The sequence below is a fragment of the Cydia splendana genome, chromosome 15 (assembly GCF_910591565.1).
Source record: "Cydia splendana chromosome 15, ilCydSple1.2, whole genome shotgun sequence".
NCBI classification, from domain to species: Eukaryota; Metazoa; Arthropoda; class Insecta; order Lepidoptera; family Tortricidae; genus Cydia; species Cydia splendana.
In genome coordinates this window covers 12,574,076-12,589,206 of record NC_085974.1, presented here as the reverse complement: position 1 = coordinate 12,589,206, position 15,131 = coordinate 12,574,076, and the positions used below count along the sequence as shown (strand labels likewise).

At 38.6% G+C, this 15,131-nt stretch overlaps 1 protein-coding gene across 1 annotated transcript in view; it reads left to right on the top strand.

The window, feature by feature from the left end:
- LOC134797667 (runt-related transcription factor 3) overlaps window positions 1-14,708 on the top strand; it is a 33,156-nt gene extending 18,448 nt beyond the window's left edge. The window contains exons 3-5 of the mRNA XM_063770009.1: window positions 10,164-10,280; window positions 11,773-11,958; window positions 13,959-14,708. Of these exons, the coding sequence (XP_063626079.1) occupies window positions 10,164-10,280; window positions 11,773-11,958; window positions 13,959-14,575 (920 nt within the window). The 3' untranslated portion in view covers window positions 14,576-14,708. The remainder of the gene's footprint in view (window positions 1-10,163; window positions 10,281-11,772; window positions 11,959-13,958) is intronic.
- The last annotated feature ends 423 nt before the right edge of the window (window positions 14,709-15,131 follow it).

Below are 15,131 nucleotides of genomic sequence, written 5' to 3'. Positions count from 1 at the left end.
TGCGTTTTGTTAGAGAGTGAGTCTTCTGTACCTAGTACTATTATTTATTCTGTGCCTGAGGATGTAACCAAACGGAGACGCGTTGTCTGTAATTTTCTGTACCAAACGGTCTGCCGATTTTTGCGGGGGAGGGGCACGTCAAATGTATACGTAACGTAAAAATAGCCATGTCAGATAAACGTCAGTCCATACAATGTGTATGACCATTGGTCATAGAGTTTCGAGAGGGGGGAACGCCTGTTAATGGCTACTCCGTTTGGTTACATCCTCAATGCCTTGCCTCAGAAAAAATGGTAATAATAGAGATATGAATTTACTTACAAATAATTACGAAAGATCGTTAGATATTAATAAATCTGTTTTTGTACAAAATCCACCTATTTTACAATCTTTTGTTTTCTATAGATACACAATACGATAGGTTACGCGTATTCGCTTGGTGCTGTCCTAATTTTGTCGGCTTTTCTACGTTAAATCTCATGGAGTAACATTAGTTCCAACGGCTGCCGCTAGCATAAATGTTTCACATTCCCCCAGATTACGCGTCATCAGCGCCACTTCTTCCTCCACCGACTTCGCACCTTGTCAATAGTGGTGTCCTGGTGTCATGCGTTTGTACTGTTTTATTCAACTTGCACACATACATTTGCAGTTTTTAAACCAATAGGTACCTCGTAGCTACGCTGCAAGTACGGTTCACTGTCGTGGGTATGGCGCATACCACGACAGTAAAGACATAATATTATCTATGGATATTTACAGGTTGGCTAAAAATAACTGCATTCCCGTTGCAAGGGAGGTTTTGGGATTATACTGAGCAACTTTTACTATGGAACCAACCCCGAAATCGTGAAAAAGAATTTGGCGGAAAGTCTTATGTTGTTGAGATTAGAGTTTCCGGTCGGTGCTACATCTATTGTCACTTGACAGTACTACTACTGTTACTTAAAGTACTGATAATTCCGCTACTCGATGCTAGATGTCGACTATGAAAATACTAATATTTTTGGTACCAAAACTGATGTATGGAGTGAGCACTCTTGTCTTACTATATTTCTCTATGGTAATACGCAACATACCAAGGCACCACACAATTGCCACGGAATCGGAACTATGCCTGTAACATGTATAGTTGTCTGTGCAGTGACAGGAACAAATGTCGGGTCCAAATCACACCTCGGTCGATCAATCCCGTGGAAGAAATTAAAATAATTGCGCGCCACGGGATAGTGCGGCCCAAAAGGGTCGGTAGCGTCAGAGCGGGAGGGGTTAATGAGTCCTGGATTTAATTTTATTTATTTTGAGCAACCAGGTTTTTAAAATATGCATTTTTTGTATTTCTGGAGGTTGGATAAATTGCATTTGCAAATTTTCTGCAAGTTGGCTTAGGTTTTTGATATAATCTACTTATATATATTATTAATATTATTATCGAATAGGTACATATAATTTTTTAGTTGTAACACTGTAAAATGATACCTATCAAGGGTGTGACAAAATTATGTAGCTACTAAGATATAGGATATATTAGGTATAATATATCCCTTCATAGAAATTGACGCTTTCGTACAAAACGATAATAAATATTCTAATATGAGAAACATATTTAAGTAAAAACATTTAACAGCCTACAAAAATTATGTTGCATATATGCAATCCTATGCTACGTGTCTTATAGAAGTTCTAGAATAAATTGACCCAACATTCTTCCCAAAATGGCCTTAAATTTCCCTAATAAATTTAAAAGACATATCTGCTATCCGTACCCGCTAGACGAATGTGAGGGCACAAAGGAGGCTGATGTAATGAATCGGTTGTTTAATTAATTAGTCAAGAAAGGGCTGGGGGGGTTCCCCCTCTCCGTATGCATGTGCCCTGCATATTGATTTATTATGCTGCCTATGCGGAGGCGATAAATAATTAAATTCTAGAAAGTTCAGACTTATGTTTACATGGTCGGAGTAATAAATGTATCGAGATTGATTGTGAGCGTGTCGGGGCTGTTAATGTGTAAGTAGGTTTATCTGTATGGATGTATGTGGGTGAGCAGGTTTCGGAGAAACGTTTTAGGTTCTATAAATCTACTGTAAATTGATGCTCCGTGTTTAAATACCTATATGTAGTTTATGCACTCATACTTAAGTTGTAAATACTTATAAAACTTTAATTGATTACTAACGGTCCTTTCTTCGTGGATGAATGTGGGTCCTGTTTAATTTTTCCTTACGAGTAGAATCATGAATATCACTTATTTATTCACTGTGTTTCTCATTGGTGAGGCTTGAGAATCTTGTGATTGGTACCATGCTATTTTTTCAACTATTTCAATTCGTTCCAGTTTGATTAAACAGATTTTTAATGTTTTATTTCGAAGGGAATCTTAAAGTTACAGTTTTAAGAACTTTTTATTCCCTCATCCAATTTTTGAGCTTCCTCCGAAACTATCTTTAACTATTGTCAGCGGAGCCCTATAATCCTTTTATTTTTACAGCCGGGTGGGCTCGTTTTACAGCTCCGCGCAGTAGCTGCCTACAATTTAATAATCGGGTGTATTAACGATGTTTTTCTTAAAGCGGCCATTGCTGCTATTTTCGATGCGCAAACGCAGACCACCCGCGGGCGGCGCTACTGGCTACGTTTTGTTTACGTTCGTCACTGTGTTTGTTTTTTGTTTCGTTTGTGTATTGTTTTTGTTAAACGGTCTGGAGTATAGTTTGATGAGTTCGTTATTCTATTAGGGAGCCGGTGGGAATGGGAGGGTTACCTATCTTAGGTGAATTAAATTTTAACTGAGAAAACAAATAACTTGCTTCTATGTACTTCCTATTTTTCGTCTGTATAAGCTACATGTATATCAAGTTTTAGATTTTCTGCCGGGTTTCGCTATAATTTATGCTAAAAATAGGTATTAAGTACTTTAATTTACGCGGTTTGCTTTTTTAATTCGATATTTTCCATGCTTACAAACCATTTTTTTATTATTTACTAAAGTTACCTATTATTTATTTAATTTCATCTCAGTTCACTCTATGGTCTACAATTACACAACTACATTCTACCTACATCTCTGAATCGGTTTTTATAATCAGTGATTTTATTATTTCGCTTTTCCTTTTTACATTTTCATTATTACGCTCCTCTTGATATATGCAAGATTCATAAACTACACTATTATACCAAGAAAATAATCACCAGCCCTTTCCAATACATATTAGAGCACAAAGCGGCGGACCGGGGCTAACTAGTGGGGAATACTTGCTATTATAAATCTAACTAGACTGGACGGCGCCCCTCCGTGTAATCCTTTAATCAGGTTCGCAGTAGCCCTTGCCTGCACCCTATTCCAACTAACCACTTCCACAAACTCTTATCTAACAATTATTTAGCACTGAAAAACCAACCGTGTCCAATAAGAAATAAGATTGAAATTTTAAAAGGCAAAGCGCGCATATGTAAGCTTCAGAGATTACGGCAGATTTTTCCCTCCCATTTGTATCCCCCCTTTTTGGTCCCTCGAACGGTGCAAATGACAGTTTCTAATTCCAACTTGCCATGAAAGTGTGTAATTGTTGGCCCGTTGATTTATACACTTGAAGCGCGGGAAAGCAGCATGTGTGCTGTATGTGTGTGTTTTCTACTCGTGTGCGTGTATGCGGGCATTTGTCAAATTTAATGCGATGTTCAATTCCAAGTATAGGTAGGTATTGCATTGAGCTGTTTTTTTGTATGGTGTTAAAAAGGGATTCTATGGCACGGTACCATATTATTTTTTGCCTCATATTGATTTTTTTTAATAGAAAATCCTTGATTGCGAAGTGATATGTAGTACCTAACTCAAATTATAAATTTTTTGGTGATGGAATTTAATAAAATATTTGTAAACCAAATCAATATGTATGTATGTAACTCAAGGACCTACAGTAAAAGTCTTAATACCTATTAATTATAAAAATGTTAGCTCTTCAAAATGAATACCTACATTTCAGATTAAGCTTTTGTACTGCAATTCTATTATATTTAAAGCTTTCATAAGTACATGAAACATTTTTAGTATGTTAGTCCTATTTGTAGATATAATAGATATTGTTTACTACAACAATACTCATAATTTATGTTCATCATAGTTATACTCGTTCATGTACGAAAGAACCTATATCGCAACTGCTAAAATGTCAACCCTTCCGCTGCGATTTGATTACGTCGTGTAGACAATGCGGGCTTGTCACGTGAATTATTCGCGAATTTCGCGATCGGCACCTGGTAGGGGTGCCGCGACTATTAGCTCCCTATTGATAGGTACAACGTCAATAGTAGGTACAGTCGACGCCAAAAATATGTTTACACTTTTGCACCTTACTCCTTTGTAATAAGGCGAAAAATGTAAACCTATTTTTGACGTCGACTGTGCATATAAGGTACGTAGGTACGTGTAAACTGTGACACGAGTTTATTAATTTGTAGGTGTTAGTAAATGTAATGTAAGGATAAGAAATTATCTGATGTTCAAGATGTAAGTACGTCTATACTAACCCACAAGAGAGACCATTTTATTTTAAATTAGGTATGTTAGCGTTAACATACATACAAATAATCAAGTCATTACAACATCTCTTGTTCTAGACACATGTTAAAAATTAAAAAAACCGGCCAAGTGAGAGTTGCACTCGCGTTCCTCTGTACATTAAGTCCGACTCACGCTCGACTGCACATTTCTAATAGGTTTTCCTGTCATCTATAGGTAAAGAACTATATTGTGTATTTTTTTCAAAATTTTAGGCCCAGTAGTTTCGGAGATAAAGGGGGGGGGGGGAATAGCCGGACAGACAGACAGACAGTCAGACGCACGAGTGATCCTATAAGGGTTCCGTTATTTCCTTTTGACGTACGGAACCCTAAAAAAGTGTGAATCATGCCCAAGCGGTAGGATGTAGGGTTAACCGTGATTAGCGTGTTTAGGACACGACATGTCGCATGTTACTCTATATGCTGTTAGACACCGTGGCTCGTCGTGCAAGGCTCGAAGTAAAAGCGTATTTTTTAGTTAAAATCCACAGATTTCTATTTTTTTGGACAGTTCTTCTGTATTATTTTACTCATTCCTCACAACAAATAACTTATATTCCAGACGCATGTGAAAAACGTTAAAAAAATCCAGGCTTTGCTAAGCGGCAGGGCGTAGGGTTAACCGTAGGTACGCTACGTGATTAGGGATGTCGACCGGACCGGTGCGTGTTTACACGGAGCATTGACACGACGTACCCATGCCATGTAAATCGTGTAATATGTAGACTCCGTGGCTCGTCGTGCAAGGCTGGAAGTAAAAACGTAGTTTTTCGTAAAGTTTCACAATTTTTTGTTTTCTTTATTCCGACATTCCTGTTTTCACAGCAAATAACTTATATTCCGGACGCGTGCGAAAAACGTTCAAAAACTCCAGGCTTTGCTAAGCGGTAGGGTGTAGGGTTAACCGTAGGTACCTACGCTACGTGATGAGCGATGTCGACCGGACCGGTGCGTGTTTACACGGAGCCATTGACACGACATACCTACATTACCTATATAGAGGGCTAGAAAATCATATTTTTTTATTATTGAACGAACAAATAAAGTCTACATAAATGTGTAGTTATGTGTTCTACACTACTTTTAATTTTTCACGTAACCTAAAATTAATATTTGGCGGGATGTGGCACTTGAAAGTAGCACACCGATTCCTGAATCGAAAAGTGATTAAGTACTTCAAAAACATATATTAACGGCCCCTCTCACCCCCGCACTATGCTATGGGGTTGGAGCAAAAAAATCTCCCCACTCAATTGTTTAGTTATTTTAAAGATTTTATTTGACCACATCGTAGACGTAATTTTTGTGTATGTAATAGTTAGATATATATGCCAATAATATACAGCTTTTTATATTACTATAGATAAACATACAGAGGAACGAATAGCGTGAATTGAATATGGGAACCTACCGGTCGGAACGTTTTACATTGCTTCATAACATAACATAAGCAACATAATTTCCTATAAAGATCCTAACAAGAATGTAATTTAAACTCCAGACTTTTAAGACTGCAGCAAGTTTTACGTAGCCTCTTTGAGCTCCAGACATCGATATCGATAGTATATCGATACTATCGATAGTAACGTGGACCGTATAGGTAGTAGGTACGCGTCGATACGGAATGTACCCGTGGTGCGTACCGCCTGGCGCTGACTAATAGTCCCAGTTTGCTCCGAGAAATGTTAATTAATCTTGGAAATCGTTGTGGAACTCGATTTTCAGTGGATTTTTCATGCGTGTTTAACTAATGGCGTAGTTGAGCCGGTTTTTGGGAATCGGTAAATATTAACGTGATTTAAATAAATATTATTTAACTATTTAATAGTGACATACGGGTGTGGCCTGTAACACGAGCAAATAATTAAAACATAGATTGTACTCCTCAAACGGAGACACTTTTGTTCAACAACTTTTAAAAATTATGAAGTATTTAGACTCCCTATTTTTCATACAAAATAAATATTATCTTCAATGGACGCCATCGCCACGCCATATCATTGTGATTGACGTTGCTTGTCACGCCTTAAACATAACAAAATTCGCAATACATTGCGTCTTAGAATAAACTTTAAAGTGTATTAAAAATCAAACCAAAAGTTATTTTTAAAAGTCGCTGAACAAATGTTGGTCAGTATGAGGAGTACAGCCTGCAGTTTAATTTTTTTCTCATATTACAGGCCACACCCGGTATACCTTCAAATATGTGAAAAGCGTTAATCGCCTAGCGCAAGGGCGTGCGACTTTCAATACTTTACTGAGGTCGAAGGTTTGAACCCTGGATCGTACCAATAAGATTTTCGGGACAACTTCGAAATGTCATTTGATATTTACTAGTCGCTTATCTGTGAAGGAAAACATACTTAATTTGTGGGTGTGGGAAAGCTTAGTTTACCCTCTGGGTCAGAAGGCAGTCGCTTTCGTGAAAACATATTTTAGGATTATTTGCCACCTAATTTAATAGTTTACTTACTACTTGAACAGGTTGGTGTTCGTAAACCAACAGGGTATTTTCTTGGGATTTATTATTTTCTTATCTTTGTAATTGTTGCTTCGGAGGAACAAGATTAAGTAGGTACGTCTGCAGTTGTGTTGCCAGTAACAAAAATAATGTCTAGCGTGTGTAAATTCAAATTCGTTTGCAAATTCTTTTACATTTTTAATTAGGAACTAAGAAATACCCTACCGAGACCATAGTGAAACAAGTCACCCGTCTCCAGGATCCACCCCCCTGATTTGTTCGGAGACAGTCGATAATTTATCGCCACCCCCGTAATGCAGCATGTGTTCGAATTAGAATAAGGACCCACGTTAGTTCACATCAGCCTTTATTGGATTCGACGGTTCCAATTTTGTTAATTCAATTTGCTTTAATTGTCGAGGTGAAAGTGCTTGGTAAATTTAAGTTTCGTTAGAATCATTTTACATTACCTATTTTGATGCAATTTTATTTTATTTAAAATTATACTGTAGGTACTTTTTATTACGAACCTTCTGTCCTAATATCAATCAATTACGATTTATTCAAAAACAAAATGCCCACTCAAAAAATTGATTCTTGTTTGGAGCTATACGAGTATAATGTTGTGTAGGCACTTAATGCATAAGTAAACTGAGAAATTGCACATGAGTTGCCTACCTAATACGTGGGCCAAGTGTCTTGTCTTCACGGTCATGTGGGGTAAGACAAACATAGTTTATTTTATTCGGGGCAAGAGTAACAGTATGAGGATTGCCTACAAAGTGTTACTCTGGCTCCAGTGTTTGTCTTACCCCACCAGGCGGTCTAGCATAAGTTGCGTTCTCGCGCGCGAGTCCATACTTGAAGTCGCGCTTGATGTATGAAGTTTCGTTATCGAGTTTCATTGCATTGCGGGTTTTGATTGGTCCATAGAATTGGACGTAACCAACAGTCCGCAATGTAACTCAAACAAACATCAAACATCAAACATCAACATTTATTCAGCAAATAGGCCACAAGGGCACTTTTACACGTCATCATTGAATTTACATACATGCAAAAATAATAACATCAACAATTTTATAAAATAAAACTAAGAATTCAATCTAACGTATTACAATTACTAAGAGATGTATATGGTCTCTTAATGTCGAATTACATAAAAAATACAGATACAAAATACAAAAAAAAAACTATAATATTTAGAGGTGTAAATGTCTCTAGGTGTCAGAACTATAAGATTATATAGTTTATCAAGTTATCCTTAGAGATGTATAGGGTCTCCAAGAGTCAATATCCTGTATAATTAATACATTCATTAAGAGAAAAGAAACATACGAGAGCAGAATGAGGCGTCTCACTGTAATTAATTAATAAAAATAAAGTTACTAAGTATAATAGCTTGTGTTAGCTTAAACAGACCAGTCTCCACAAACAGCACCCGTTCACGAGTATGACGCGTATCTCAGCCATCGCCTCCCTCAACCTTCATTCGGGAAAGTGGCGACCCGATCAACGACGCCACCGTAAGCAAAGACTTTTAAGCGAGCATGACATGTTCAAGCTACCGGCCTATAATAATATTAAAATAGTAATAACATGTACGAGTAGCTGTAAGACACGGCATTTTGTGCTCGTATGTTACATAAAAAGACAGTATAGCTTCACATAATTACTAGCCTAAGTTGACTTAGAGATGTAAAGGTCTCTAAGTGTCAGAAACATTAAAAATATAGGTATGTACAATCAAAAATAAAATATATAAATAAATACTTAGAGATGTATAAGGTCTCCAAGTGTCCAAAACTAAAATTAAATTAAACAATTTAATCAAGCGAGAACATCATTGTCTCATGTGTCAATTCTACTGGACACTAGCATATTTAATTCACAATGTAAAAAAAAAAAACAATATTTATTTAGCTCTTATTATACTAATGAAATCAAGCTACCTGCTTAAAGGCATCTCTATCGTTTATAAAATCATTTACAGTGTAGTACGCCTTACTTAACAAGGAGCGCTTAATGTGCGACTTAAATTTGTGAAGTGGTAAATTCACTACATCAGTGGGGACTTTGTTATAAAAACGTGTACAGTTCCCGACGAAAGACGTACTAACCTTACGGAGGCGGTGGGCGGGCACGGCAAGCTTATGTTTGTTTCTAGTGTTATAGTTATGGATATCACTGTTAACCTTGAATTCGTGGATGTTTTTCCGAACATACATAATATTCTCTAGTATGTATTGAGATGCAACGGTAAGAATGTTAACTTCTTTGAATTTCTCTCTTAGGGATACTCGAGCGCCCAGTCCATAGATGGAACGTACAGCTCGTTTTTGCAGCACAAATATTGTCTGAATATCTGCCGCTTTTCCCCACAACAGAATTCCATATGACATAACACTATGGAAGTAACTAAAGTATACCAGCCTGGCCGTCTCTACGTTTGTTAGCTGTTTGATTCTCCTCACTGCATAGGCTGCTGAACTAAGTTTTCCGGCTAGAGTGCCTATATGTGCATGCCATTGCAGTTTGGAGTCTAGAGTGACTCCCAGGAAAACAGTTCGATCCTCAAATTCCAGCGTATCACCTTTTATTTTAATCTTGCTGTTATTTACCTGCTTGACGTTAGGTAGCGTAAACTTGATGCATTTGGTTTTCTTGGCGTTCAAAAGCAAATTGTTTGCCGTAAACCAGTTTACTATGGTAGATAGCGCGTCATTAATGCTCTCGAAGCTATTTTCCTTTCTGTCCACTTTAAATATAAGGGAAGTGTCATCTGCAAATAACACTATATCATGTCTATCTTGCACAACTTTTGGTAAGTCATTAATGTATACCAAAAACAGGAAGGGACCAAGAATTGAACCTTGAGGCACTAAAATCGCATGCAAGTTCGCGCGCCGTCTAAATCAGCCTTAACTTACATCTCAGACTAAGGCCCACTTGCACCATCCCAATAACCCGGGGTTAAGCGGTTAAACCGTTAACTTAGTGTCAAATTGTACTGGTAACCATGGTAACTCTAGGTTTAACCCGTTAACCTCGGGTTAGTAGAATGGTGCAAGTGGGCCTAATTATACTATAATTAACCCAGAATGCTTCTGCTAAAGAACAGCTAGTATCGTACTGATAGTGCTTTCGCTTCTAGGGCAGCAGCAGCAGTTCCACTTCGCGTTTGGGCAGCGGCCCTTCCCCTTCCCGCCCGACCCGCTAGGCGGGTTCCGCATGCCGCCCATCACCACCTGCCAAAGTAAGTATAATTGAACCCTAATTATCTTCCAGCCTGACCTGTCTGCGGCTTTTGCTTTATTGCGCTTGTTATCTAATTTGCTTAGGCTGGTAAAAGGTAAATAAGCGATTATATTAGCACATATTGACGTTTTCAACCAAAAGGAGCGCATTGTCGGTCGTCGATAAGGTTGATTTCCAATTGAAGCATTATGGAATTAGCGCCTTATTTGCAACCGACAATACAGGACCCTTTTGGTTGAGAATGGCACTATTTAATTATGGACCTAAAGTGGACGTTATTAAATTTACATGATCACATTTTGCCATGTCTATTTTTCAAAAGCATTAGTAAAAATAAGGTATTTTTAATGGAAATCAAGCGTGAGGAAATCGACATAAATAAGAAGTTTGAACGTTTAAATTAGTATATTTTTTATGCTGCCTGGCAGAGATCACTCTTTAGCGATATAAAACTGGCCTGTGTTTCTATTTTTATATACATTTTTTTTGATGTAGGTAAATTAAAGAATATTTGGTTGTATTTATGTGTGAATCGCAAACATAAAGAACTTACAAGAAACTAGATAAACTAGACAGAAATGAAAAAAAGCTTTGCAATTTTTGGCAGTTCAAATACACGTCACGCGCAACCGAGCCGAAAAATGAAAACGCAATCTAACCTCAAACCTTATCACTCGCTCAAAACTGAATGAGCAGCCAAACCATATAAGCGCGATTCAATCAGTACCGAAAAATCCGACCGGAATCCGGACGCACGTACAAGCACCGCTAAAATCCCCGGCTGCCCCCAAAACAACTTAACCGGCGGCTCAAAACGGGTAAAAAACATTCACAAATCGACGCGGCGGGCGCGTATCGTATAAAAACCGACTCCGCCGATCGCCGGCCAAAAACGGAACCGTGATACCGAAAAATAAAAGCCGGTAATGCTCCCGGAAAAATAAACTGGACGAGAGCGGGATATCTCTATGCGCGTGTTGTTTCCGGCTGGCAGTGTAACTTGCGTTTTGCTGGAGATTGGATTTTCAATTGTTTATGAATATTATTGACAGTTTGCATGGTATGTTTGCCGCTTCTGATGCAGAAAATAGCATATAGAAACTGTTCTTCGGTAGGTAGTAGCCGATATTGTATAGGTACCTATCTACTATTTTAGATACTAATAGAAGAAGTCTATCTTAGCACGTGCATTTAGGAATTTTCACATATTACTTTTCTGCGTCAATGTGCATGGTTCTGAGTCTGCTGATCAATCAACTTATGAGATACTTGCCTCCCCTTGCAGACAAACATTTAAAAGCTAAGAGGCGATATCGATTAACGGTAACAGTTAAATTTAATATTTTTTAAATCTCTCTTTTCTTTCTTTTTATCCCTTTTCAATCCTTGAGATGTAGGCCTCGTTAAATTTTTGCCATTCTGTTCTATTTTATGCTCTTTGTATCCATTTTTAAATCTAACTTATACTAATTTCCTTATTTTCCCCACAGACATGAGCCAATTCGGTCTCAGCTCAAGCAACTCGCACTGGGGCTACGGAGGCGCGAGCGCATACCCTGCGTACCTTTCGTCCTGTGCGGCCCCTACTGCGCCACAGTTCAACCCACCAGCATTAGGGTTTGGTGGGAGCGTGCCTGACCAGACACCCTCGCAAGACTTTGGCACTAATAATACAGGTAAGCAGATCCCTTATTGCCATCATTTTCTATAATATTGATAGAAACTCGTATTAGTCGTGGACCACAGTAACGAGCGCTTACCCTGCGTACCTTTCATCCTGTGCGCCACAGTTCAACCCACCAGTGTTAGGGTTTGGCAGGAGCGTGCTTGACCAAACACCCTCGGAGGATTTTGGCACAAATATTACAGATAACTAGCGGCCCGATTCGAACTTTAAGATACGTGAAATATTACGTCTATATACGATATGGATTAGATGCGTCGAAAGTGACGTTTCTTCAAACAAAAACTTCACTTTTGACACTGACATATCTAATCCATATCGTAATCGTATCTTAAAGTACGAATCGGGCGTAACTCCCTTTTTTTCCTACATTTTCGCGACATTAATAGAGGCTACTCCTACGTTCTTTTCCCAAAATGTGCCTTAAAAAGATGTCTCTAAAGAGCACGTTTCGAGTTAAAAACTGTTACGACAATGATGACGGTGAATACGGTGATAGTGATTCATATCTTGCATCTAAACTATAATATGCTGCTTCAACCGTTCTCCTGACTGATTTCTAAAGTTAGCCAATAATGATCGATTTACGATGCAAGGTTAGGCGTAATTTATCCATAATAAACCAAAAGGGTGAAATAAAACGCACCAACATGTTTTACGAGCGACATCCTCCTTGATACCCCCTCCCCCGCCCGCTGCGTCCTGGCCGCCGGCGCAGCGGAACTAAGGCTCAGGACATACTTACCGAATGCACTACCCAAAAGACTAATTGAAAGAAGATATCTGGATTACATGAGCAGAATATGACGTTTGAAACATCACTCAGAATGCAGAAAGAGATCCAAGACTTAAGAATGCAGTCAAGGCTGATGCAACCCAAGAATTATGCACATTAATTTTAAAATAAACTTTTATACCTAGTTTTCAATGGCTGCTTAAGTACCCTTTGCGTGTTTCCTCACCGTGAAGCTATTATTTCTGGACTATTCATAAACGCTAGTGTTTATAAAGTGTGCCGGCATGCAGAGTTAAAATTGCCTCTCTTCGTCACCCATCCCAGTCAAAATATTATTCAGCCACTCCGTCATGGAAGCGTAAGCCTTAGAGCATTTAGTAACTGAAGATGTCATCGCTGTCATTTTCTTTACGAAACAGTCTGCCGATTTTTGTGGGGGAGGGGACGTCAAATGTATTGCAATTTCTACATGATTTATACGTAAGGTCCAAATAGCCATGTCAGTCCATACAAAAGTTTGTACAATTGTGCCAGTTTTTTGGCAGAGGGGTAAGCTCTTAAAGGCGACTCCAGTTATTAAATGCTCTAAGGCGTAAGCGGATCCATAGCCGCAAGCGAGTCAACAGTGTGCACCCACTCTAAATCGGCTCTCATTATAATTTACAGGCGCTCGGACGCGCCCGATCGTCCGATGAATTTATCGCCGATGCGTGCCCGCCGCGCGACGTGAAAAATATCACCATATTAAACGATGCTAACAAAACATTCCACTGTATTTTCGGAGATGTAGGAAGCCAAGAACAACAACAGATGTAGGTCTACGTTTTGTAGTTTTCTGAGACGAGAGGTGGTAAAAAGTGATTAAATGTCTGTTTTAATGACTGGGGTGATTTCTGGATTGTTTTTTGACCAGACATTAACCTATTTCGTTTCATCTTACAGTGAGCTATATGTCAATATATTCTTTTTATGTACCTACCTTTTCAGTGCACTTGAGTGTAATAATAGGAAAATGTAAATTGTGCGTCACCACTTTTCACAGAATTGTTTTTACGGAATATATTCGAGAAGCGTGTAAAACGACAGGTTTAAGTAAGGCACGACACTCACGATTTTTAATTTTGGTTTCATCAATCTCAAAAATTATGTACATGCCTGCCAATACATTGTCTCTATTCTGATCGAGGGCTTTAGTTACTATTTGTTTACTCGTATTTCCGTTTTAACACAATACTCACCGTATTTTCTTTCGACAGTGCTTCCCGACACGACGGCTGTAGACCTGGACCAGCAGCTGTCAGGGCTCGTGGGGTCATCGCCCTCGCACCACCCCAGCCTCCTGCCCCGCTACAACAACAACACCGACTACAGCCTCTCCACCGGCCCGCGCTCCCTCAGCGACAACAGCTCGCAACCAGAGAGCCCTGTCCAAGACGACCTACTAACATCAAACACAACCACGAATATCGCCAATCACACCAACAGCTCAAACTTCCCTTCCTTAATGGGCAGTCAGAACACCTCTTACGGCAGCAGTAACTGTAACAACTCCTTATATCCCGTCTTACCAGCAAGTCTACTATATAGCCAACTCTATACAGCAGCGAACCAGACGCATAACTTCCATCCTCTACACTCGAACTCGATACATTCGACGCAGAACCACCACAATGAGCTACAGACTATGATGGATCAAATATCTTCAACGACGAACAATCATAGACAGCACGGGAATCACGGGCAAGAGTTATTGCTCGGTGGAGGGAATTCTTGTGCTGCCGCAGCGGCAAGAGGGGAAGATGGCCGAGTAAATAATCTTGGACAACGGGGAAACCCACAACCAGACAGCAATACTGTTTGGCGACCTTACTAAAGTCAATTTGACGCTTCTTTCTTTGAAGCTACGTTTCCGTAAAGGACACTGTGAAGTGATGTGTAGATATGTGAATTTCTTGGTTAATAAGAAATATTTATGCAAATATCCCAGTTGAAATATTTTTTATTAAACATAGCAAACGGGCAGTTTATTTTCGAAAAGTCCATGTCGATGTACAGAAGAAAGAAGTTGTCAATAAAATTTAACAATACGATTGCAACGAAATAGAATTCGGGTGTTAATTATTATGATAGAATGTACTTAAGTGTAAAATGTAAAAACGTACGGGTAAATTGGTTTAGTAAAAATGTACGTTCTTTGAAATTCGCTCCCGTCCTAAAATTATACGACTTTGATTTCATTGATTCAAAAGTAGAGTCGTGATTTTTTGAATTTTGTTCAAAAATGTAATTTGTAAATAAGAATCTGTGAATACTTTGTTGTAAATGCGTAATGTTAAGTGCAATAGATGTGCAATTATAACGTTGAGTAGATGTATACTGATAGACTAAGAGACGCTGTCTGTTGGGAATGTGACGTAAGTCCATAGTTG